The sequence below is a fragment of the Myotis myotis genome, unplaced genomic scaffold (genome assembly GCF_014108235.1).
Source record: "Myotis myotis isolate mMyoMyo1 unplaced genomic scaffold, mMyoMyo1.p scaffold_m19_p_19, whole genome shotgun sequence".
Classification (NCBI taxonomy): Eukaryota; Metazoa; Chordata; class Mammalia; order Chiroptera; family Vespertilionidae; genus Myotis; species Myotis myotis.
The window spans coordinates 23,063,705-23,088,862 of NW_023416323.1; the positions used below are offsets into that span (position 1 = coordinate 23,063,705).

Genomic DNA, 25,158 nt, shown 5'->3' on the forward strand with positions numbered 1-25,158 from the left:
TGTGTGGAAAGGAGCACAGTACTGTGTATCAAGGAAAAGGACTCACTTAAGGTGGTTCAGCCATAATCATGACTTCAAACAATGTTCTATATGCAACAAACACCTAAGCAAAAGAACTCTTTTCTGGAGAGCCAGGTAAGTAATCACATCCAAGGTGAATGATCATCGAGACAGCACAAATACAGTTGTGTGCCTGACAACCCAAGTGTCTCTGAACATCCAGCTACTCCGGGGTGTCTGGCTTACTAGTTCCTTTGCAGCATGATAATGTTTTTACAAATGTTTTCATTGCATTTACTTAACATTTGGTTGAGGGATTCCTGTGGCTATAACATACTGCTACACAGTTTTGTTTTAAGTGAACTAACATTAGTGTTTCATCACATAATATCTGAGTAATTTCTATTTCCACGGAGGCAGAAACTATTACACTTTTCAAAGTTGGAAGTGTTTCAAAAACCTGAATGCAATTCCATAAACATTTACCATGCACCGTGAATAAGACACTAAATGTCAGGTCTTGGATGTTCAACTAATTCTACTATCAAACCTCTCCAGTTTTCATAAATTAATTACATTTGCTGACCACCAAAAAAAAGTTTTTTCAATAATTACCTTCAGTGTGAAAATCAATTCTATTAAGACATTATAAAGAGAAGGAAATCAATAATTAGAGGGCCCCATCTTTCAAAAAAAAGAAAGAAATTTAAATTTTTATAAGGAAGAATTTAGAAAGCCAGAGTCTAGAAATGGAAACTACACAGAATATATGTATTTTGCCCCTAGCTTTTAGATTCAACTATGACAGGCTGTCAGTAACTGAATTTTTTTCATTACCTGCCAGTTATTTAGGAAATTTCCATTGTTTAGCAAAGGGCAATTCTGAAATCAATACTACTTTATAGTAATTACATGCTGATAAATTTCCATCAGATAGTGACCAGTGCAATAAAAAGTTAACATCAACATCTCTAGGCATATTTTCATTTCTAATTCTATTCAATGATTCTTTTTATGAAAGAATTCTCTAGAGCAAGTGTATGTATTTAACTGCTACTAAGGATTACAATTCCTGAAAAATATTCATCTTTCTTAATTCAGTGTTCAACACTGCACACAAATGCCTGGTTATGAAAACATTTATTTTCTCCCTATGGACAGGGGCCAGAGGTTCCATGATGTTCTCAAAGAAGTTCAGGATGAAAAAACAAAAAACAGTTAAAATCTAGTGACCTGGAATATTTTTTTCCTAAGCAGAAAGCTGTGAAAACATTTTGTTTGTTCCTCTGAAAGACAAACAGAAAGAAGTCAAGTACTGTGCACTTAAAACCTTCTCAGAACAAGTCCGTCTGTGCAATCCCACCATCTCCGCGTCAGAGTGGGACCTTAACCATTTCAAGACCAAACCCTGCTCAGCACTTAAATCACCTCTGCAGCACCCTTGGCAAACAGCCAGCCACCCAGAGGGCTTACATTCCTTTGTGAGGGGAACTCATTTGCTCAGGCAGCCTGTTCTGTTATTGGAAAGCAGGCAATCCCCCCATTGGTTCCTAACGGGTGAAAAAAACAGGACAAAAGAGCAACTCCTCCCGAAAACCATTCGCCATGTGAAAGTACCCCACAGGAGTAGGAATGCTTCGCTCACGGCAGTATCCCTGGGTCCTAGAACAGTGCCGGCACTGGAGGCACTCGGTGTCAAGAGAATGACTTATTGAAGGACTGCTATTCATCTGGGTAGCATCGATAACAGAACGCAATGCCTCTTTTCTAGCAGGGCTCTTATGGGTTGAAATGTGTCACTCTAAAATATGTAGAAGTCCTAACCCCCAGAAGCTCGGGATGTGACTTCATTTGGAAACAGGGCGTTCACAGAGGTAATCACACCAAAATTACATCATTGTGTCAGCTCTAACCTAACATGACTGGTGTCCCTATAAAAGGGAAAATTTGGGCAGAGACAGACACACAGAGGGACGATGATGTGAAAAGACACAGGAGAATGCCATGTGAAGACAGAGGAGGAGACTGGAACTGTCAGCCACAAGCCAGGAAGTGTCTGAGCCTGCCAGAAGCTGAGAGATAGGAGGGGTCCATCCCTTACAAGTTTCAAGGAGAGCACAGCCCTGCCCACACCTTGATTTTACACTTCTAGCCTCCAGAACTTGGAAATAATAAATTTCTGCTTAAGTCACCCAGTTTGTGATCCTTTGTTATGGCAGCCCGAGTAAACTAATAAAACAGTGAATAAGGTTAAAGCCCCAGAATTCATCACAAATTGGGACTGATTTATATACCTGACAGTCTTTTAACCTTCATCTAAGGAGACCTGTAAGTGAGAGACTATTCTCATAGGGCACAAGAGATATGAGTAATGGTGCAAGGGGTGGACTGTATTGGGTACCTGTCATACACACTTAATTCTCCCACCCCATCTTACTCCAGCTATGGCTGCATGTGGCTTCCCACCAGCTCCACACAAATGCAGCTGGACAGCCCCACCTGGGAGTGCAGTGTGGATCCCTCCATTCATTCTCTGACGCTGCAGCATGGGATACCTGCAGAAACCTGCTTGGGACGCATCCTGCAACGTGCTGAGGCATTAATACCTGTGGGGCTACCCTGGTCTTATGGGGACGGGAGACATGGATAAGTGCATTCCTCCTTCATTCCACAGGCAGGCGGCTCTGAGATGCACTCCACTGAGCTCCTCAGAGTCCTCAGCACTGAGCACGACTGACCCACAGCACTGCGCAACTCAGTGACACATCCTGGGTAATCCTCCCCTCCCTCGCTCACACGCTCTGAAACCACATCCCAATTATCTACAAATAAGTCTTTGTCTCGGGTTCTGCTTTGGGGGGAACACAGAAACCTCTTAAAACATTTTCAGTATGAAAAACTTACTACCTCCTTATAACGGGACTCATTAGAAAAGTTTTTCCCTCCATTCTAATCAGCTGAACGCTACTTGCTTGCAGAATTCTGTCCACTGGTCCCAGTTCTGTCCTTGATGTGAGCCAGGATTCTCTCCCTCCCGCAGAGCTATTGCAAGCACTAACCTATGTAGACCTTTCCTTCCATCAGGTAACTAATGTGTACTCCCAAGACACAACTGGATGACTCTGCCAGCTCTTAGCTTGTCTGTGCTCCAACCAGAAATGAACACTATATTCTAGATGTTTACCTTTACAACAAGCCATGAAGGTCCTAACCAACCAAAGGTATTAACAGGCTGTCTACATTGGAGGCTTTCTTTCTGCAAATGTTAAGGGCTGCAAGAAACGTGGCATGGAGAGACTCCTTGGAGCAGCTGTGATAGGGAGCAAACGCCCGTTTCCAGCATTCCTCCTGCTCACATCCGTGGAGTGGCACATCAGCACTCCGCTCCTGCTCCCTGCAGCGAGGAGCACGTGGCTCTCGCAGGCTTCATTATGGCCGATGGCAGTTGGGTGGGAGTTAGGCAGATGCCCGCTGACTTCTCAGAGTGGCTCCCCCAAATGCGTTTTGTTATCATACAGGGGGAAATAATTTTGAGGACTCAATCAAGAGATATGCATTCTTACCATATCTTTATTTCTTGGAAAAGTTCATTTAAACCAAAGACCTTGACTCATTCTCAACTGTTCCTTATTCTCACAGGTCACGCAGGCAGGAAGACCAACACCCGTGAGGAATCTGTACACGGGCCCCCCTGAGAAGTAAGTGCCAGATTCCTTCAGTCCTACCCTCCATTCCTCTTTGGTTTTCACATCCTGTTTTGAACTAACCGTGTCATGCACATCTTTACTGCTCAACTGCATTCTAATTAAGCCTTATAAAAATATAAAGCAAATTAGTTGCAAGTTGTAAACGTCCGTTGGCAAATATAATAGCATGGAGTCTTAATACGAGAAGTAAATTTAATAAAATTATAAAGAAATATTTCACTGAAGACAGAATAATTACAAGGCACACTGTCCTGTCAGCAAAGCTGGGCTGGCCCCTGCAGTGTTCCCAGAGGGCGTGGCACTGCTGAGACTCAGGGATTCTCCCCCAGCGCCCCCAGCAGCCCTCCTGAGGACAGACGGTGGCCTCACAGCCACCTTCTGGACTGCGTCCATCATTGCAGCCACTTAGAAAGCTGTTCTGTTCAAAAGAATTCCACTTCCTTGCTCGGCGCTGTCTCCCTTTAACAAGGGCTCACTGGCCTGCTCTGTGCCTCTCCCTTCCTCCTGTGTGTGCCTGATGCTCACCCACCATGGCAAAGGGTCAGCTCTCAATGGACACAAAAAAGACAGACCTGCTGTAGTCCGCCTCTTCTGCTAAAAGTCTGAATCCTATCCCGGTGGAACACACAAAACCATGGCTTTGCATGAGTCCCTCTTGCTGTTCACTGGCAATTCTGCACACTGCCAACGGGCAGCTGGACGTAATGGGCAAATGTGTACCACACTCCCAAAGTGGAGCAGAGCCTGTGACGTCTGTCGAGCTGCCCCTCAGCAGGTGGGCTCATGGATTCCAAACTCTAGCGATTTTTCTTCCCTATTTCATACAGGGGTGCATCTTAGACCAGTTCCTTTTTACCTCTTAAGAAAACGAAAATTCTCCCTGTATTGGCATACAAATAAAATTGTCCGCTTCAAAAAGTTAAGAAAATACATTTGAAACTTAGTCCTGGAAACAGAACAATCGACGAGGGGACTCGTGGTGGACAATACACGGTGACAGACACCACGCCAGGAGCTTCCACATCTTCCCACTGAGTTCTCACGGCTCCGTCATGGCACCCACCTCCTAGGTGAGGAAACTGACACTTGGGGGTTAAGGATACAGTGCAAGGCCCACAGCTATCAAGTTGGACAGCATTAAAGTAAAAAAGAGAGAAAAGTGCATCTAGTTACCCAAGAATGAGGACTCACAATCTAAACACTAGGTAGTCGACAGTGGATATACATTTATGTTGTGGTCTGATCTTCCTAAGGCTTAATAATTGTAACCATGCTAGTGTTTTATTGTTGAAGAGACGGGGTTGGGGGAGGCAGCTTTCCCTTCATATGTGTCTCCATTTGTGTTAATGTCCCAGATCCCGGGTCCCTCCCTCTTCCCCTCACTTAATCCTGCCCTCGGGAGGCGGTACAGCTTGTGATTAGGAAATCTACCCTTGAAAACCAGGCACACACAGGCCTGCCTTCCCTCTCCCCTCACAGACAGCACATGCCCTGCTCTGCACCGGTGTGTCGGGCACGCACAGGGCTGGGCTCTGCCCTTGGGGGCGGCCTGGAGGGGCCCAGCACTGACCCACTACCCTGTCTGATTCAAGTGCTCAGGAGAGAGAGCCCACTAGCGCACACGTGTAAACCGTATTCTCCAGTATCAACTTGACCAGTCATTACTGTGATGGTCTAGCCTTCCATTAGCCTTATCATTGGTCCTATTCTCAATTAGATTATACTAGGAAAGGGGAGAGAGTATCATTTGTGGGGCCCTGCAAACCCCAACTCCTTTTTTTTGGTTTGTTTTGTTAATCCTTACCCGAGGATATTTTTTCCATTGATTTTTAGAGAGTGGACGGGAGGAAGAGAGGGGGAGAAAGAGAGAGACATTGATGTGAGAGAGACACATCAATTGGTTGCCTCTTGCACATGCCCCAACCAGGGCTGGGGAACAAACCTGCAACCCGGGTACATGCCCTTAATCAGGAATCGAACCCGAGGCCCTTTGGTGGAAGGGCTGATGCTCTAACCACTGATCCCACCAGCCAGGGCCCCAACACCTCTTTCTGTGCTAATGGGCCCATCTGAGCTTAGAATTCTCTCATTAGAGTGAAAAGCTCCATGTCCCACCTATAGCCACACATCTCAAAACAGCTTAGAACGTATAAACAGATGCACATTATTAGGTTTTGTCCCCAAGACACAAAAGGGTTCACAAGTCACATGATTAAGACTAGAGCCAGTGAGTTCTGCGTGAGAGATGGGAGAGTGAACACCAACCTAGACACATGGGAAACAGGATGGTTCCACCATGCCCTGGGAGGCCAGTAAGCCTGTTATAAATTTGAATCAAGCTTGTTATAAATTTGAATCGATACTACAAGCGAACACATTTTTTCAGCTCTGTGATATTCCTTGTTTCATTGTATCGCCATAATTTTTAAAAAGCATAGGCATATCCTGCAATCCCATGCTTTGTAAAAGATTCCATTATAAGAGTAATCATTATTGAACCTTTTAGTCCAGATGTAATTTCTTACATGTTACAACAAGTTTGGCACGCATTGTGAATTTCAGCCAAGGTTGATCAAGTTCAATAACTTGGCTAACCAACCATGTGTACGACTCATTATAGAAGTAATAAATAGATTCATCAAAATGGACATGAAAAAGCCGTAAGAAAATCGGATGCTATTTCCAGGCTGCCTCGTAAAAGCACCTCTTGGACTGTAATATAATTTTATATATAGTTATCGCACCTACTCATCATTCAATAGCAGGCATATATAAAACAATCATCGGCCCACATATGCATGCTGAATAAATTCCAGTTCCAAAGGTGAATTCTCTACTCCAGAGATCTCAAAAGCCGCATCGATGCACACGGGCTTATGTGCTCAATTCCCAGAAGAATTCAGATCGAGTAGAAAAGGAGTTAGATAGCCATGCCTACAGATGTCCTTTTCCTTCACATTATCTTCTGGGGGTCAGTTTTAGTGGGTGTGTTTTATTTTTCACTAATACTTTCATTCCAATTATTCTCCTAGCCTACTGATAATTGAAAATTGTAGCAGAGAGAAAAGAAAGCCTGATTTAGATCGAGGTCATGGATGGAAGAAAGAAATCCCAGTGCCTAGAACAGAAAAATCTCCTATCATTGACTATACAGGAATCAACAAAGCTGGCCTCAGACATATGAACACAATTCACAAAATTTCCTTTCCAGGGACAACAAAACTTGAACGACTGCAGGGTTAAAAACCGAAACTCCCCCGACTGCACTGCCCTCCTTGATGCTTCTGAAAGGAACTCAAACACTGTTTGAAAAGCTCATTTTTTAAGGAAGCGAAAGCCTCCTCTTCTCACAGAGAAATTGTCCCCACATTTGGTCAACCACAGGGGAGCTGGCAGCATCATGTTCTGAATTAAACACTAGAAGTCATGCCGTACACTTCACACACTGCCCGGCACTAACACGGCCCTGGGTGAGGAACTGTGGGTGTCTTCTCTCCAGGAGGGGAGCCTGAGGGAGAGCCTGCACCCCCTGACTCTCAGCCAGGCCCTGTCCTCATTTACAGAGCCCCAGGGAGCCAGGCTTGTCTATACGGCAGCGCCTGCACTGTGACAGCATTTGGACGTTTCGACGTGCAGGCAACCCGTTCCATGTGTGCCTCACTTCTCTCTCCCGTTCTCTGGGCCACTAGCACCGCAAGTCACCAGAAACTTCTTGTTCAGTTTAATGTTTTCTGCTAGATTTCCTCGCTCGCACTTGTGTCGAGGGAGCACGGTATGACAATATTATGAACGTTCTCACACTCCTGGTTCTTCTCGCATCCGCCATGAAGACACAGTCAAGCTTTCTGAAACCGGAGTTATCCTCTTCGCAACAAGGAAAAGAGCCTTGGCTATTCATTACAGACAGCATCTAAATCATCACAAGCTCAGCCAGAGAATGTGAATTTTTAACTCCGCACGAGCAGAGCATTACAACAGTGGAGCGCTTTATTTTCTCAAAAAGTTAGCAACTGCCAAATTCTTCCAAGAGCTTAAATACCATAATGACAGATACTGATGTACAGAAAGATTAAAGTAAAATCTGAAACTAACCAGAGAATGAAGATGTGAGCCAGAGATGTGCTTTGAAGAACAGAAGTAATGAAAAAGAAAAATCTCATTTCAATTGTCATGACGGAAAAAAAGGTTAAAGGGAATGAAGGGAAGAGGGCTTAATGGTTCCCCAAAGACCTAGAGAATAGGTCAGGTTCAGCAGGCATGACGAGTACCGTGTGCACAGACAGTGGTCTTTGCAACATCCATCCTATTGTTTACTGCAATGCCCAGCATTGGAAATGTGGTTAAATCTCTAAATAAGGACTTCTGACAGCTGTCCAGAAGTGCCATCAGTCACAGACGTTCATTTTCTAACACGGGCTTTAAAACAGAGCCATCCTGCTCGCATGTTGACTCTGAAATCCAATACTAATATTTGCACCAATTGTAAAGTCAACATTAACGATGTTTGCTGTTTCTTATTTGTCACAAGAGTGAATTCTCCCCACCAACATGCACACACACACACACACACACACAGAGCCTACAATATAAAGCCCTTCTTCATGAAAGCAGCCAAGGAGCGTGTAAGAGAACACATGTGACTCCCAAATGCCTGTACAAGGTCCACGGAATCGGTTAGGAAGATAGAAGCATTCGACAGACTGTGCACTTGCATCACTCATTTCTGCATGTGACAACTCTGTGGTGTTTTGTTCCCTTCGCAGCCCCACTCGGCCTCACCAGTACACCCCCTGCTTTTGTCAGCTGGCATCTCCATGATTAGCCTCGCATGGCGAGCAGCCTGGGAGTGTCAGTAGTTCGAGCTTTATAGACATATAAAGCCATCAGCCTTTGTTCTTCAGAGGTTAATTTGAAATTATTTCACTTTCAGGTACTTCTCTGGGACAGTTTAAACCAAACACATGATATGACTGTGTGTGTTTTTAAAGTATCCTTTGGAAAGTATCCACTATTAAATTCTTCAATGCAAACAGGACCGAGCTTTGTAATAACTAGAATATGAGCTCTAGAAGCCACTTCTTTAAGGCTGGGTATGCCTTCCTAAAATTTTAAAATTCTGAAAATTAGCTTTTAAATTTTACACATTAGGTAATAAAAAGTTTTCTTGGACTTTGTTGATCCAAATAGTATCCAAACATGTGACTACTTTCCCTGCAGCCTGACAGAATGTAAAATCTGAAGTTTAAGCTACAATTCTCTATCTTACGTTCAAATGCTGTGCTTTGCAGCTGCTGCACCATTTGAGGAGCCGGGAAAGGGAATGGAGCAAAGAAGAATTATGGCAATTATAAAATCTCGCTGGTATACATTGTCAGATTAATCACCAGCATTAGCAGGGCTCGGCTCCACCATCAGCAGCGCGAGGAGCGGAGAGCCGAGAGCTCCAGGCTAAGGCGAAACTCGGAGCAGAGCGCAGATGCCAGCTATGGAGAGCCAGCCAGAGCTGCAAAAGAAATCTGTCCACACACACACACACACACACACACACACACACACACACACAGAGGGAGTAAGCGTGCCACTCAAACTAACCACTAATTTCCAGCAAATATTATCTGAACAGTACATTACTGCATAGACTGTAAGCATGAGCATCCAAAGACACAGCATACGCTTTCAAAGAATCATAATACAGCTGCGTGCCTATTACCACGAGGCAAGCAGTGGAACTGTGATTAACATAAATTCGAGAATCTACACATTGTTCTTCTAGTGAGGGTGACTTTTCACTCACCCTGCTTCCTTATGGTTACTCAGAAGATGCGTTCGTGCAAATGAACTCTAAGAAAAGCCAGAGACTATCAGGAAGACTTTCAAAAGCATCAGTCGAGATTTAAACAAAAGTTCTCTTTAATTTACAGGAACATATTTGGTGGTTCATGTGTAGATATCTTCTCAAGAATGAAGGGGAAAGGTTTTAGTTTCCTGTACTTTTAAATACAAATTTAAAAATACAGAAATAATTAGAATCTGCACAGAGGCATACAAGTACACAAAGAAATGTAAGAAATGTATAGGTTTTTAAAAAAAACAGTATAGTATAAGGAACACAGAAGCACAAAGATGAAGCTGCTAATATTTTGGTTAGTGTGTAACGCTAGAAGGTTACTGTGTACATTCTGTTTGGCACTAACACTGAAGACACACAGCACCTGGAATTCAGTAGTCATGTAATGTTTGACTATACAAATGACCACATAAAGGGTGTGACTGTGGGTGTGAGCCAGCCAGTCCACACCCTCCAAGCAGCCCTTGTTGCACACCTTAAACAGGGCTCGGAACTCAGCCTCCAAAGGACCTGGCAGGTAATGTAACAGGACCATGTGAGACACCCTTGTCTCCCTGCAGGAAACAGCCTGCAGGGGGCAGCATGGCTCAGGCTCAGGGCAATTACCCCTGGTGGACACAGGAACCCAGTGTTCCCAGCTCTCTGAACCTTCAAGAGTCAGAAATCAAGATTTTAACATGTTGGCAAGTAATCTTAATCAATACAAGCAACACTACAGGCCATGTCTGTGTGGCCTCAACAAATCATCTGAGGGCCAGATCGAGGCTACAAACCTCCGCCCTGATTGGGTAGCTCTACTCTTGGCCAGATGGCCTCCAACTAGAGGAATGAGCAGAATGAAAATGCTCCCCTCCCTTAATCACTCTCCCGTGATACCAAGCTACTCAGTAGCAACACGGGGAGGTTCCAGATGTGTATACACCATCCTGCTCAAACTGGAAGACATGAGGCAGCGGAGGGCTGCTCCCAGATGCAGAACACTGAGGCACACGACACCAGAGTTCTTCTAGACAAAACCACCCAGCCTGAAGAACCAGATGGGCCCTAAATGTAAGCGCACCAGGAACCATATGAGAGGGAGATTTGACTCCAGAGAAGGTGAAGTGATGGTGAGGCAGAAGGTGGAGTGATGCACCGTGAAGGTGGAGGGAAGGACCCCAAGCCAAGGAACATGGATGGGCACTAGAGCCTTCAAAAAGGACAAGGAAATGGACTCTCCCCTCGAGCCTCCAGGAACCGGCCCTGCTGACACCTTGACTTCTGCCCCATGAAAAACTGATCTTGGACGTCTGACCTCTATGAAACGAACAAATGTGTGTTGTCCTAATAAGCAAGGTATGTGTAAGGAGCATGTGAGTGTTAGGTGTACATGTGTGCACGCGGGTATGTCTAAGACTGCCAGAATAATGGCACAAACACGACTGCTTTCCTCATGTGAGTCCCTCCCTGGTCAGGACAACAGGCAGTAAGACCGGGAGAAACACTGGACCGGCTGCAAATGCTACATCTGGTAGGGACAAGGCCCCAGTCGGCTCTTCAGGCTCAGAGGATGGTGAGCGCTGCCAAAAACCTGCCTCTCCCCCCGCCCGAGATGCTTTCCCGTATGGACCTGTTACAGGGCTCTCCACCTTGTCCAACACTCAATCTGGTAACTGTACATGAGCTTAGAATTGAGACTTGCTTTGTTAATAGATAAAATTGTAATGGCATTTTTTATTTCTTTTTGTAATGCCAACTTGGAATGCAGTGACGACCCCTTGGCTGATAGAAGCCTCTGCAACCCGGCTGCTGAATCTAGAAGCCACGGCCGCCCCGCTGGACGACGCGGCGATGCAGAAAAGCTGAAGGCATTAGAGTGAAAGATGAAAAAACTTTTGAGATTTCATCCTCCCAGCCTTTGGCGGCTGACGCAGCAGAGTCTCTCCGTTTGAAAGAGATTGATTATTTTCATTCTGCTTCATGTGATCACCAGGAAAACGGTTTCCAGAATCAAGATGTTGCTGGCAATTTTGATGTCACATAAGCAAACAGGCACCCAGTGCACGCTTCCCATTTACCAGTCCATCTGTATTAGCTCTGCCTTGGAAGCGGGGATAAGGGCCTGCCCAGTGGGACCATGAGCCCAGCAGGACAAAACGTACTAGGCAAGAACTGACATTTCCACCTATGAAACCTCAGCACAACTACCCCCGTGGCCGTCTCTGCCTCCAAAGGTTTCCGCCTCTAAGTATCTGGCTGAAGTCACAGCCTGTCAACTCTGGATGGGACAGCATCCTTTCAATGTGTCTAGTCATCACCACCAAATCGATTGCCTAATGCACAACAAAGTTACCTGACGCCAGCATATCCTGACAGAAAATATCTAAAGGTCCTACTTGACTCTGTCCATTAGGAATTAAATGACTCTCTTCCTCTCTCCATCCTCTTCCTCCTTTCTGACAACTGTTGGGTGACTTTTCCCCAACTGCAAGCAATCACAGTACTCTCTCCAACTGCAGCCGCATGCTGTGTTTTAGTTGATCCTTAGAAAATAGTGACAGAAATTATTCTTCTCTGGATTGCACAGATAAGGAAAGGAAGGCTCAAAATAGTTAAGTGACTTGCCTTAGGTCACATAAGTTAATGACACTCTGCCTCATAGCCCAGTCTTCTAACAAGTCCCAATGGTCTCCAATAAAACTCACCATACCTTTTCAAGTGCTGATAAAATTCTATCCAATGACATATTCTTTGGCATGATCAAGAAAATGGGACAGCAAAGTTGGACACTGATGCTTCATGTCCCAGGCAGTCCTATAAACCACCCTAAACACAAGGGAGCATGTGCTCTGATGCCAAACTCTTATAATAAAGATGTTACTGGGATGCATTCATTTAAGATGTAATAGTTTTCCTCCCAGTTGCCCACCCCCCATGCCAAGTTTAACGTATCTTTTTTTCTTTCTTGACTGCAACAAAATTAACTTTGTCCCATTTTTTTTCTTCCTATTGATTCTTTTTCTGCATGAAGCTACTATCTGATCTCCAAACAAAAAAAAAAGTCTAAAATGTTTCCTTTCCTACTAAAGACAAGTCAATGCCTAAAACAGTGATTTAGAGAGGTCATTTTAGGACAAACTCACAGATATTACGGCAGCCTTCTACAGATCCAAAAACCAGGAAGCTAGGAAAACACCAAACTAATTTCAGTAACTGGATAGCCTGGCCTCCCATCCCTAAAATGACGACCATTTATTAAGTGCCTGCAATGTTGAGCAGGCAATTCCCTGGGAGCCCTGGAGTTCCCATCTTTGCAGAGCAGAAATATCATTCATGTTTCACAGATGTGGAACCGCAGCTCAGAGAAGGAAGGTAACTTGCCCCAAGCCACTCAGATGGGACGTGGTTAGGCCAGGTTTCAAAACTAGGTCACGTCTGCTTCCCGAGTCAGTATTCCCTCTCCTTGTACCCTGCCGCCTCTCCAGACAGAAACCCGCTACCTATCAAGCTTCCCCTGACTGTCAGCAGAGCTATTTTCAGCAGTGGTACAATTTCACCACGCAGGAGCCAGGCTCATCAAATGAGAAAATGCATAGAAAAGCTCTCAAGAGTGGTTATGGCCATTAATAGATGATCTGGAGAAATCTGTAAAACCAAAATAACCAAATGTCACCTATTATGTTATTGTAGGACTCAAGCCATTGCAAGCCGACCAACTGTGCGTTTTTTGGGGTGCTTCCTCCTTAAATGCAGGCATTAAGCAGCAGTGCCCATGATTTGAAGTGTGACAGATGAGACATCTATGCTTAAAAGTTTTTAGTGGAGCAGACTGGGAAGGTAGGCCAACTTCTTTCTCATGAGTTTCCTCTTGATTACAAGATTGAATATGTACTTAAAGTAATAGACACTTTGAGATAAATTAACTTCTAAGAGAAAGGGACATTTTGAAAATTAAATTATACTACATGAATCAAGCAATCAATTAGCAATCAATACATAGCCAATAGTTACGCACAGAAGATGAAAAGGCAATTCATAAAAGAGTAAATACAAATGGAGGAACGTACGAAGAGCTGATCAATCTCACTAACAATCAGAGACATGAAAATTAAAGTGATACTTTTTAAAAAATCTTAATTGCCAAGGTTGGCAAGGATGCGAGGCATTCAATTGGTGTAAGCTCCCAGGGGTGTGGTTTGACAAAACCAGCCAGGATATTAAGGTTAGGAACAAATCCTCTGATTCAGCAACTCCACTTCCAGGAAATAAAACGATAGAATAGTCACAGATAGGTAAGAACACTTAATTACAAATTGTTCGTCTCCATTCTACCGTTATCAAAACGATGAAATCCACCCAAATGTGCCACAGTAAAAGACTGGTTAGAATCATATAGAAAATACTATGCAACCACTTAAGATGTTGTAGGGAAGAATGCTCATGAACCACAGTTAAGCAGGAAAATCACAAAAGAAAAGAAAGGGAACATGCTAAGAATAAAATATGCTAAATATTAAAAATTCATGTTTTATAACAGTAACATATAATTTAAAACTACTTATGAGAAGGCATGTAAAGCTGATCCGGCCTCACACACCTGACATAAACACGACTTGACAAATTCCGGCTCCCGTTCCTCTATAATTCTCCTTCCCCCCTCTCTCCCCTCTCCGAAACCCATTTTACAGTAACACCCAAGGGGAACTGGGTAGAGAAAGTGTCTGTACTAATTCATGACTGCCCAGCAGTTCAGAGATCACATTTGCCTCCCTCCCTACAGACACCACACCCAACACACAGCTTGGCACAGAGTGGGCTTTCACCGATGTTAAGGTAACTTTGTTGATTTCAGATTGGATGAGCTGCTTGGGAAGAGCCTAGTCAAGAGTGTGCACTATTCCTTGGAACAAGGAGACAGCAAATAGAACAAAGACGGCCCCAGACATGGTGTCAGAAGTTCTCTGCTCTAGTTCTGCAGGCACCCATCACTCAGGAGCTGTGTGATCTCAGAGAAGTTACTTCACCCCTCTGTGCTTTCATTCTGACACTACTTCAAGATAGCTGGGAGCACTGTGGTAAGAATTAAATACAATGTGTACAGAACCGTTATATATTCTAAAGAGCTAGTAACATAAGATAATCTTACAGTGATCAGTAAATACTAATTATTCCAGAATAATTAAGCAAATTTTAGAGGTAGGAATGATCATGAAAAATGTTTTGATAGTTTTAACTTGTTTCCACACGACTGCACAAGAAACTTCTTTGGTTCTGATTTTGTTTCTCTTTATATGAGACAATTTGTTAATATGTAAGAACTAGCTCTACCCACTTTGCTAGCTTCTCTGTAATTCTTCTGCCCCATCCACCCACCCATCCCTCCCCCAACCTAGGGAGAAATAGTAAAACACTGGAATAAATTCCTCCCCCCCCTCCCCATCTCACCCACATAAACTCTCTCCTTCCGTCTGTCTCGCAGATGCACACAATGCTAGGTCTCCTCTCAGAGTCCAGTGAGGAAACCTCGATTTGCTTACAGAGATGGCACGATTTGAATATGGCTTCTAACAAGGAAAATCAAGTGCCACAGCCTGGTAAACAAATAACTCACAGATTAGAAAAAGTGAGGTTCTAACCATGCCACACAACTCATCAAAAGGAGGACACTTTCTGCTTACCTCATTTATTCAGGCTTGTGCAGACACAGGCTGGCACTTTGTGAAATGCAGTGTTATAAGCCAAAGGAAGATATGAATTTAGGCAAGACACTCTAGCTTTTAGTCAATCTACTGGAGCCCTTTATTTAAGAAATCTTTGCAAGAAGGCCCTCCTATTGACCCCCAAATGTTACTCTGCAAAAGGTTCAGGACTCATATATGACGTTTGTGTATACGCTTCAGAAAGTGCAGGAAAGAAGTGGGCTGCATCATGCTAAATAAGTGACCTTCAACTGTCAACATGTCTTTTACTATAAAATATGTAATAATTCCCAGAATAACCATCGTTTTAATAACTTTTATTTGATAAACAACAATTATACCTGTACATGAACGACCAAAGTATCTTCACTCTGTGAAATAGTTTTGCAATGTTACAAGTAAGTTCACAATGCTTTCAGGCCCTTTCATTTTCAAAAGAGAAAAAGTAGGCTGCTGAGAGAAAGAATAATATAAATAAATGTAATATGGTACAGCGTATTCATTTTATCCCCATTTAAAATCTGAAAATAAGCAGTTTTATAAAGCCAAAAGTGTTTTCTTTTCTGGGCCAAATTTCTGTTTGAGAACTGAAGCATGCAATTAACGGGCTGCCTCAAACTTCAGTTATGGAGCCAAGATAAAAATTACCCTCCTTAAGATCTTGTATGTGTAGAGTAATGGCTATTTGGTTCAAATTAAGTATTTGGTTTAATGTGCCCTCTCTTACTTAAGAAATATATACTAAGCCCAAAAGGGCACATTTTCTTCTAATCCAAGAACATATCATTAATAAACAATCTAAATATAATAAATTATATAATACTGGGTGGTAAGGCCAGGGTGGCAGGGGCAGGGAAACTCTATATTCTTAAAAGAAGTATAAGATCACCAAGGCATTCTAAATGACCTTAAACAGAGGCATCAGTATTTAAATATTTAAATTTCCACTTAGAAAAAAAAATCACACTATTGATAGGACAGCACACTCAAAACCAATAATGTCATGAAAGCACATGCCCTCGTGTAATTTGGCAGGACAGGCTGCTCCCTGAATACAATAGACCTTTTTATTAAATGGATCTCTTCATCCTTGGCATTTTATGCCACAAAAACACCCAAAAACAAAAAAAAAGCGGGGGTGAGAAATAAAAAGAAACAAACATGACACTAGTAACCGTCTTCAGTTTGAACTCTTTCACCAAGAAGTATAAGACCTAAAAGATATGTTAGAAAAGTAAGAGCCATTATTTAACAAAAATGAAAGCAAGCCTGGCTGGAGTGGAGGAAAACTATACTGAGATGCTACTGCTTTTGTGTAACGATACCAAAGGGCAACAGAGCCCTCTAGTGGAGAAAACATATAAGTAGATGGTTCTCTTTCAGATTAATTTACAGGGAAAATATGTGGAACCTTTTCTAAGATCAAATTAATTAAACTGGGTATAATGTAAAATAATTTCCAAATTTTAAAACCTTATAAAACACTTGTAATATCAATCAGAATAGAAATCATATTTTTAAATATTCTCTTTAAATTAGGACTCTGAACCGTTTTGTCATTGAACAATAGCTTATGTAACTCTCATCTGTCATATGCTGGCACTATAACAAATAAATTAAAATCTAAACCTACATGCAAGTATGCAATTCAACTGATCTCATGAAACAAAAAAAAGTTTCAATTGAGAGGAGGTACATTATTTATACATTACTCTCTGTATATTATTTATTAATATTTTTAAATAAGTTTTTTATGAGATTGTCCAAATTATGAGATGAGGCTCATTAGAATACTTCAATTGGTCTTTTTAGAAAGAAACATACTAGTATAAAGTTTCTCAAATACTCTGATCATGTTATTTCCATGCATAGTCAATGTCTAAGAATAGCAAATATAAAACAGTTGCTTGCCCTAACCGGTTTGGCTCAGTGGATAGAGCGTCAGCCTGCGGACTGAAGGGTCCCGGGTTCGATTCCGGTCAAGGGCATGTACCTTGGTTGCGGGCACATCCCCACTTGGGGATGTGCAGGAGGCAGCTGATCAATGTTTCTCTCTCATCGATGTTTCTAACTCTCTATCTCTCTCCCTTCCTCTCTGTAAAAAAATCAATAAAATATATTTAAAAAAATAAAAAATAAAAAAAATAAATAAATAAAATAAAACAGTTGCTTAATTCGTAAGATAATAAATCTCAATTTTATGTACAATTGTTCAAGGACTTTTTCCAAGATAGTCAAAAATCTCAATATTTACTCAGAACAAAATAATTTCAAAATCATTTTACTTGTAATAAACAGATGTTTTAGCATAAAAGAAAAGTGGTCACAAATGTTTTTAATTTAAAATGAGAGTTTAAATTACCAAAAGGTTAGATTATTACAGAAATTGTCCTCTACTTAATAAGCACCAGGTTCTTTAAAAGAAGATAAATGCCAAGATCCCACTGGTTTAAGTTTTGTTGACAATTGGAAAAGAAATTATAATCAGACATCTGAGGATCCCAAGTGTAAATGATCCCATACAATAAAGTCTTAACCACAAAGAGGACTGTAAGTTAGCTCTAGCCTCAAATTCATGGGATCTTTCGGAGAAAGCGAAAGGCAAAGTTCAGTAACACGAGGTGTGGAAACGAAAACCAAGAACTAAAGGTACAAAGGAAACTAGTCTCATTCATAACTGTGAGGTGTGGATTTAAAAATCTTGAGAATACACTTTTTTACAGGAAGAAAAGTAATTTTCTTGTATTACTATAGAACTGGTAGAATTTAGACTAGATATGAATTCATCATGGTGATGATGTGCAGGATAAAAGAATATGGCAAGTATACTTCACACTGTAACTACAACACATGATTTAGGAACAAGACCCTGAGCTTTAACAAACGGGTTCTCTAAGCCCAAACCACCAATTTCAAAATTATACTATACAACGTTTTGGGTTTGCCCATGGGAAATCTGGTACCTTCATTGAAGGGAATAAATTTAGGGGTGACTTTGATAGTTTGCACATGGGCTTTTTACCTCACAACATATAAATTTTGATATTTAAGTATGTGTATGTATACCTATCCATACATAGGCATATCTATACACACATATTAGCATCCTTGTAATAAACCTTAGGAAGGTGACCACATAGAAAAGTGAAGTGTTGGTCCTAAAATGTATTTTACTGGTATACTAGTTTACCAAGGTACCAAGCTTGTATTTGTTCAAGGAGAAAAACATTTTGTTCTTTTCAATGGATCCTCTGACTCAAAAACCAAAACCAGCCCGGGCTATTCTAAATTTAAAGCCACAACATTAGACATAGTCCCGCTATGAAGGCTCATCCTGCCTAAACTCTGAAAGAGACTTCATAATCAGATTTTATCCACTACTGATTTAAGATTAGCAAATAAGAAAGTTTTCTCATCATTACCAATGAACATTAGACTGAAAATATCTAAACTGCTCATAATTAATAGTTTTAAAATGGATGTTTAGCCGAAACCGGTTTGGCTCAGTGGATAGAGCGTCGGCCTGCGGACTGAAGGGTCCCAGGTTCGATTCCGGTTAAGGGCATGTACCTGGGTTGCGGGCACATCCCCAGTGGGAGATGTGCAGGAGGCAGCTGATCGATGTTTCTCTCTCATCGATGTTTCTAACTCTCTATCTCTCTCCCTTCCTCTCTGTAAAAAATCAATAAAATATATTTAAAAAAAATAAATAAATAAAAATAAAATGGATGTTTGACAAAACCTGGATTTCATGCCTTAAATATGATTATGAAAAATCTGTCGGCTCATTGAAACAATCTGCATGAGTTTCAACAACTGTCCTTGCCAAGAAACAGTGAATAGGGCGGGCCTGTCCCACATTCAGGCATTCAATCAATCCCTCATTAGAAGGATCCTGCCTTCGATGGGCACATCACCCTCAGATTCAAAGGCAGCCTTTTATATGAACTATTTATCTGCAGAGCCAAATTAGCTTGACAGGGTGTGTCTAGAAAAAGAAGCTATGGGATCTTCCATGATGAGAAATTTCCTCGCCTCAAAAATTCTCTCCCGAGACTCCGCAATAACGCTTGCATTTAACAATCACCATGTTGAAGCCATTTCCATTCATTTTCACCCAATCAGAGTCCTCAAGCCCCTAACTCCGCACAGTCGTGAACCGCCTGCCCTTCCTGCTCAGTGCCAGGTGAGCACCAACAGAACCGAATTCCTCCCTTGCCTCTATTGGTTAGCAGTTGAGACTGCGGGGTCCGGGTCTCTTGGTCTAGCAGAAGCTTTAGGTGAAGAGATGACTTCCCCCTGGATACTGAGATGCTGAGCTCCACACAGAGGTCCACAAGCTACAGCTTTCAATCTACAAAGGTCTTCGGGTTCAGAACGCTGGTTAAACAAAGGCCAAGGAGAGAAGAGTGTTAGTTTCCGAGGAGGCAATATCCTAAAGCTTGCAGCTCCCTAACTAGGGGGAGACAGACTTGAGGCAAGGGGTGCAGGGTACTGGTGGGATGTCCCCAGCAGTCATATATGATGTGTTGCCACAATCTTCCTGTAGCCTTGGGACATCCCATATATCTAAATTTTACCTAAAATGTGTCGGATTTAGAGACTGTTGGGGTAATTTTACTTTGAAAGAAATTAGACCACCTAATGCAGGGGCTGGCAAGCTTTTTCTGTAAAGAGCCCGAGAGTAACTATTTTAGGCTTTGCAGACCATATGGTCTCTGACATAATGGCCAATCTCTGCTTGTAACATGTAAACAGCCACAGACAACATGGGAGGGAATGGGGATGATTGTGTTCTAATGAAACCTGACTTATAAAATCAAGCGGCGGGTCAGATTCAGCCCATGGGCCGTAGTTTGCCAACCTGAATCTAGACAGCTGACTCCAGTCAACAGTGACTCCTGGCTACAGACTTCAAGTGTCAGAGCACTTGAAGTTATAATGTTTTATTCTGATGGCTCCTCAAAATCCTTCTTCTACCTTCCAGAATCACCCTGACCTTTTTTTAGTGGAATTAACTAGGAGTCCCTACAACTGCCTTAGTAAAGTCAAATATCAAAAATTCAAAATATGAATGTATATCATTTACAGCAGGGAAAGAAGCAGACAAGACAAAAATCTGCGTAGAGGCCACTTGGAAGGGGCAGTGTCCTAGCACAACCCAGAGTTCATGAAGGAAAGGTGACCCCTTCTCACCATCTGATCAACTGTTTCAACAAGAGAGAGAACTTCAACAAACAGCAATTCCAACAGAGCAGTGCCTTGTGGGGAATTTTTTTTTTTTTTTAACCACTAGAAACATCAGAATTGTAAAGAAAATGAGGTTATCTATGTTTTCATTCACAGAGTCACCACTATGCAAATAAATACTGGTAGGTTTTGTTCCAGCCTACTCTGCCTCAAGAACAGACATTCACAGCTCAGACACAGAAAACAGGCTTCCCTGAGCGGCTAAGGAAAGCTCTGATGGGAGATGACTCTTGAATGTCCAGAAATCTTGGAAATGAAGATGCCCGATTCGCTCTGCATTCAGCTATTTGATTTGGCATGGGCAGAAATAAAGTGGTGATAGCAATTTGTAAATTGGCCTATTTCACAGTGCCGTAGAAGGAAGGACTTTATCTAGAAGCCGCAGCCTACTTGGGCAAGGACACTTTCTAAGACAGCCACGTGGGACATAAAGGCTAACTCAGCAATGACGAGAGCCCTGTGCCTGTCTTCAGCCTCTTTTCTTTAAGCCTGATACCACCACTGCTACAGAGTGAAGTAATTTGCAAGGATTTGATTGCCTGGAATGCCCAGTACAATATTATTTTAAAAATTAAGAATAAAAACCTTCAGCACTCACCTAGATTTATGCTTCTCAAGAGTGGAGAAGGGAATGGGCAGTGTTAAAGGCAATTTCTGAGGGAAGGTTGGAGCTGGGGAAATAGCAGCCGTGACTGAATATATTGAAAGCACTGGTCTACCTACGACCCTCCCTAACATCCTTCCTTTCTCCCTGAGCTTCACAATTGGCCACCGTATCTGTCGGGACCACAGACGCCCACTTGCAGTGTCCACAAAATGGATTATGGACATCAAGAAAAAAGAGTCTTCAAAGGGACATGGGAGCCGTGAAGAGGCACAGAGTCCTGGGCTTTCCTCAAAGAGGTTCAAGGTCCATTCTGATCAACACCACACTTATCCCCCTGTTTTAGAATATCCTCCTCCTCTTCAATCATGATTAAACATCCAACTCAACATAGCTCTTTGTATGAACCTACTCGATTCGTCCAGGATTACAATGTCATAAGCCTGATGTTGCAAACCCCTGACAGAGCATTAGCCATATCCGAAGGTCTGTTATCAAACATCAGACGAAGTATAAACACTCATGCCAAAAGTCAGCAGTAATCACATAGCTAACTAAAGAAAAAGCAGTCTAGGCAGAAGAGTGAAGGAATGAAATCTCTTAGTCAATTTTCTGGTTAACTAAGTGTTAAATAAAAGGGTTTATTTACTTAAGTCCTTATTTTTTCTTAATTATGCTACATGTATTGATTGGTCATCAACCTCACATAACAGTAGTCAATGCAATGAACACAACATATTTTTTCTTCGATGACTGGGAATCTAGCCATTATTTTTAATATAGTGCCATCAGTTTTGATTACCAATGATAACTATATAGAACTCATCCCAAAACAAGCTCAGAAAATTGCGCTGAACATATTCTGAGCCCAGGGTGAGGTCTGCGAATTGATTTTAAATAAACCTCTTTCAAATAAACAAGTGGTTCTCAACCTGTGGGTCACGACCCCTTTGGCGGTCGAACGACCCTTTCACAGCGGTCGCCTAAGACCATCCTGCATATCAGATATTTACATTACGATTCATAACAGTAGCAAAATTACAGTTATGAAGTAGCAACGAAAATAATTTTATGGTTGAGGGTCACAACATGAGGAACTGTTTTAAAGGGCCAGAAGGTTGATAACCACTGAAATAAACAAACTCCAGTTGCGTCTTTGCCTTCACAGACAAGTGCAGTCACAAGTTCTGCTCAGACACTGTTGCTCATTAAAGTGTAGACCCTGCACAATAACTAATCCTCTAACTTGTGTTTTCACCTCCTGAGCATGAGCTGATGATGCTAGAGAATGATTCTGGGACTTCAAGAAGGGGTTACTAAAAATGAAGAAAGAGAAAGGAGAGAGGACAGAGCATGCACAAAGGGGTAAGAAAGAGAAGATCAACAAGGGAGGGGCCCTGGGGGAGGGAGTAGTCAAAGGACAGAGAGAGCCTTCCAGAAGACAGCTGAATGCAATCCCATCTTTTGTCTCCATAAATTAAGATGCATATCCTTACTCAAAGCCGTTGGTTCTTACAGATCCAGATATTGATGTAAATGGACAAAGACAAAGTAAGAGTAAAATCCTATGGAGAGTTACTGTACAGGCATCTGCTTTGCCGCTACTTCCTTAACCGCCCATAATGCTAAGGGAAGAACACCCCTTGAGCCACCTACCTCATGATGGTCATTGTGGTTCAACACCAGCAATTAGGAGGGTTAATTTACAGGTTAAGGCATGCACTAATTGTCCAACTTTATAAAGAAATGAAATCCTTTACCCAAAGGAAAATTATATTCTCAATGACCAACTGAAACCTGCAGTATCCTTAGTAACAAACTCATGATACGGCGTTGTTCCCTATTATTCCACTAACCAATCAATTTCGGTTTCAACAACCCAAGTAATTGGAATATGTCCATACACCACACAGACCAGGTCAGAAACTCTCAGAGGGGGACTGGTGTCTCTAACCCTTGAACACCAAAATAGCCACGATCTTTCGCTGAGTGTGCATCTTTCACAGAAGACAAGGTCAGCCCCTACACAGCCTTTCATGGTAACACTGGGATTTTAAGAGAGAGCAGGATTTTAACTAAGCAATAGCTGAAAAGGCTGTAAGTACGTTTTTAAATTAGAGAATCACTATGTAAGGTTTCATTATGGCAGTCATAATAATAAAAATAACTGAAAGCTAGTGGCCTACCTATTCCTGAGTTGGCTCCAGTAACTACAACCACTCTGCCCGTGAAGTCGCGGCCCTGGAGTATTTCCATGGCTGTGGTGCTCCCATCGTATCTCTGTCTGTTGGTTGGCTTTGTAGGATTATCATCCACAGTAAATGCCAATCTTGGGTCCAAATAGGTAGTTCTTTTATTTATATGGCTGCAAAGAAAAGGAGAAAGCAGTGACCCCACAGCAGTGAGCACAGGCGTTTAATGTTATAGTTTAGGCTAGACAAACCCCTTTCTTCATGTACTAAAACGGCTTATTCTTTCTTTTTTTCTTTTTTTTTTAAATATATTGATCTTAGAGGGGAAGGGAGAGGGAGAGAGAGACAGAAACATCAATGATGAGAGAGAATCATTGATCGCCTGCCTCCTGCACGCCCCCTACTGGGGATCGAGCCCGCAGCCCAGGCATGTGCCCTTGGCCGGAATCCCTTCAGTCCGCAGGCCCATTGAGCCAAACCAGCTAGGGCAAAACGGCTTATTATTAAGCCCAGGAAGAACTGAAGTCCATGTAGTCTATCTTCTGGCCTCAAGAAGAACTACATTCCTGCCGGGAAAGAGAGTCATCTACTCCTTTCCTTCAGAACTGCCTGTAAAATACACTGTAACATACACTATGCCTTGTGCCCTTAAATCTCAAAAAAGAAGAAGGCTTTTAGGTTTGTTTTCAATTCATGTAAATGTGGCTATAAGATCTGTCAGTCACTCTTTTTAGTAGATTTCAATTAACTCTTTTGGCCCTGTGCAAGGGCCTAAGAAGATTGGTAGAGAAACAGAAAACTCAAAATGGTAAGTCTCAACAGTAAATATGAAACCAACCAACTACTAAATTTCTAAAGATTTTCCTGTTAAGACTGTACTCATACCTCCTACAAGCACTCTAATTTTGATTTGGAATTGATCACAATATTATAAAAACAATATTAAAATATATTTGGGACACATGGATTAACAGGTTACTCCTTATGTAAAGTATTTATTGCATTTTAAATTCTTGGGATTTGAGATAAAGACCTCAAATATCTTGAAAACTAGTAAGAACTTCCAAAAAGAGATGAGATTTCAAGATTTGTAAAAGTATATATAGTTTTACAACTATACTTATCATCCTATAAACACTGAGACCCAAAAATAATCCAACTTTCATTGTAATTATAGCCATAGCTGCCAGATAAACGTTTGCACTCCAATGTTACACGCAGACGACAGAGCAGTGCTATGCTGGACCCAGTTCACATGGACTTGCAAGAGCCCAATGTGCATAAATATTTCTCCCCAACTCCTCGGTGACTTCAACTGGGGAGCTTGAAACAGGTTGTGGTGAAAGTACTTACACCGTAGTAACAAATCTGGACTTTCCCGCCAGAGAGCTGTGTTAACATGAGCCAGCACACCCCTCCAGCAGGCCCAGGGAGGTCAGATGACCAGCCAGGGCAGCCCAGGGCCGGCTTGCCTCCCTTGGGGCACTGTGGGGATTGAATGAGCTACTACTACAGGTATAAGGTGACTAGAATCACGCCTGGCTCACACAATGTGCTAGACGGGTGGTTACTACTGTTGCTTGTTATGGGAACTTACTCTAAAGAGAGTTTTACAGATCAGAATGTTCAAAACATCATTTATAGGTACAGCTGCCCAATAGTAGGAATTTAACAACACCACTGCCCACTCTCTCTACATAATAATACTCTATAGCCATTAAACAATTACTTGAAAAATATATAAGGATATGTGAAAATGCTCACAAATACATTATGTGGAAAAACAGGCTACTAAGCAGTTCACAAAGTACATTTCCATCTTTTTTTTTTTTTTAAGAAAGTGTGTGTATATAAAACAGAGTGGATGAATAAATGCAAA

The 25,158-nt window shown here is 42.1% G+C and overlaps 1 protein-coding gene across 1 annotated transcript in view; it reads right to left on the bottom strand.

Moving 5' to 3' along the window:
• WWOX (WW domain containing oxidoreductase) overlaps nt 1-25,158 on the bottom strand; it is a 930,714-nt gene that overhangs the window by 898,363 nt on the left and 7,193 nt on the right. The window contains exon 4 of the mRNA XM_036345466.1: nt 23,274-23,452. Coding sequence (XP_036201359.1) covers nt 23,274-23,452 — 179 coding nt within the window. The remainder of the gene's footprint in view (nt 1-23,273; nt 23,453-25,158) is intronic.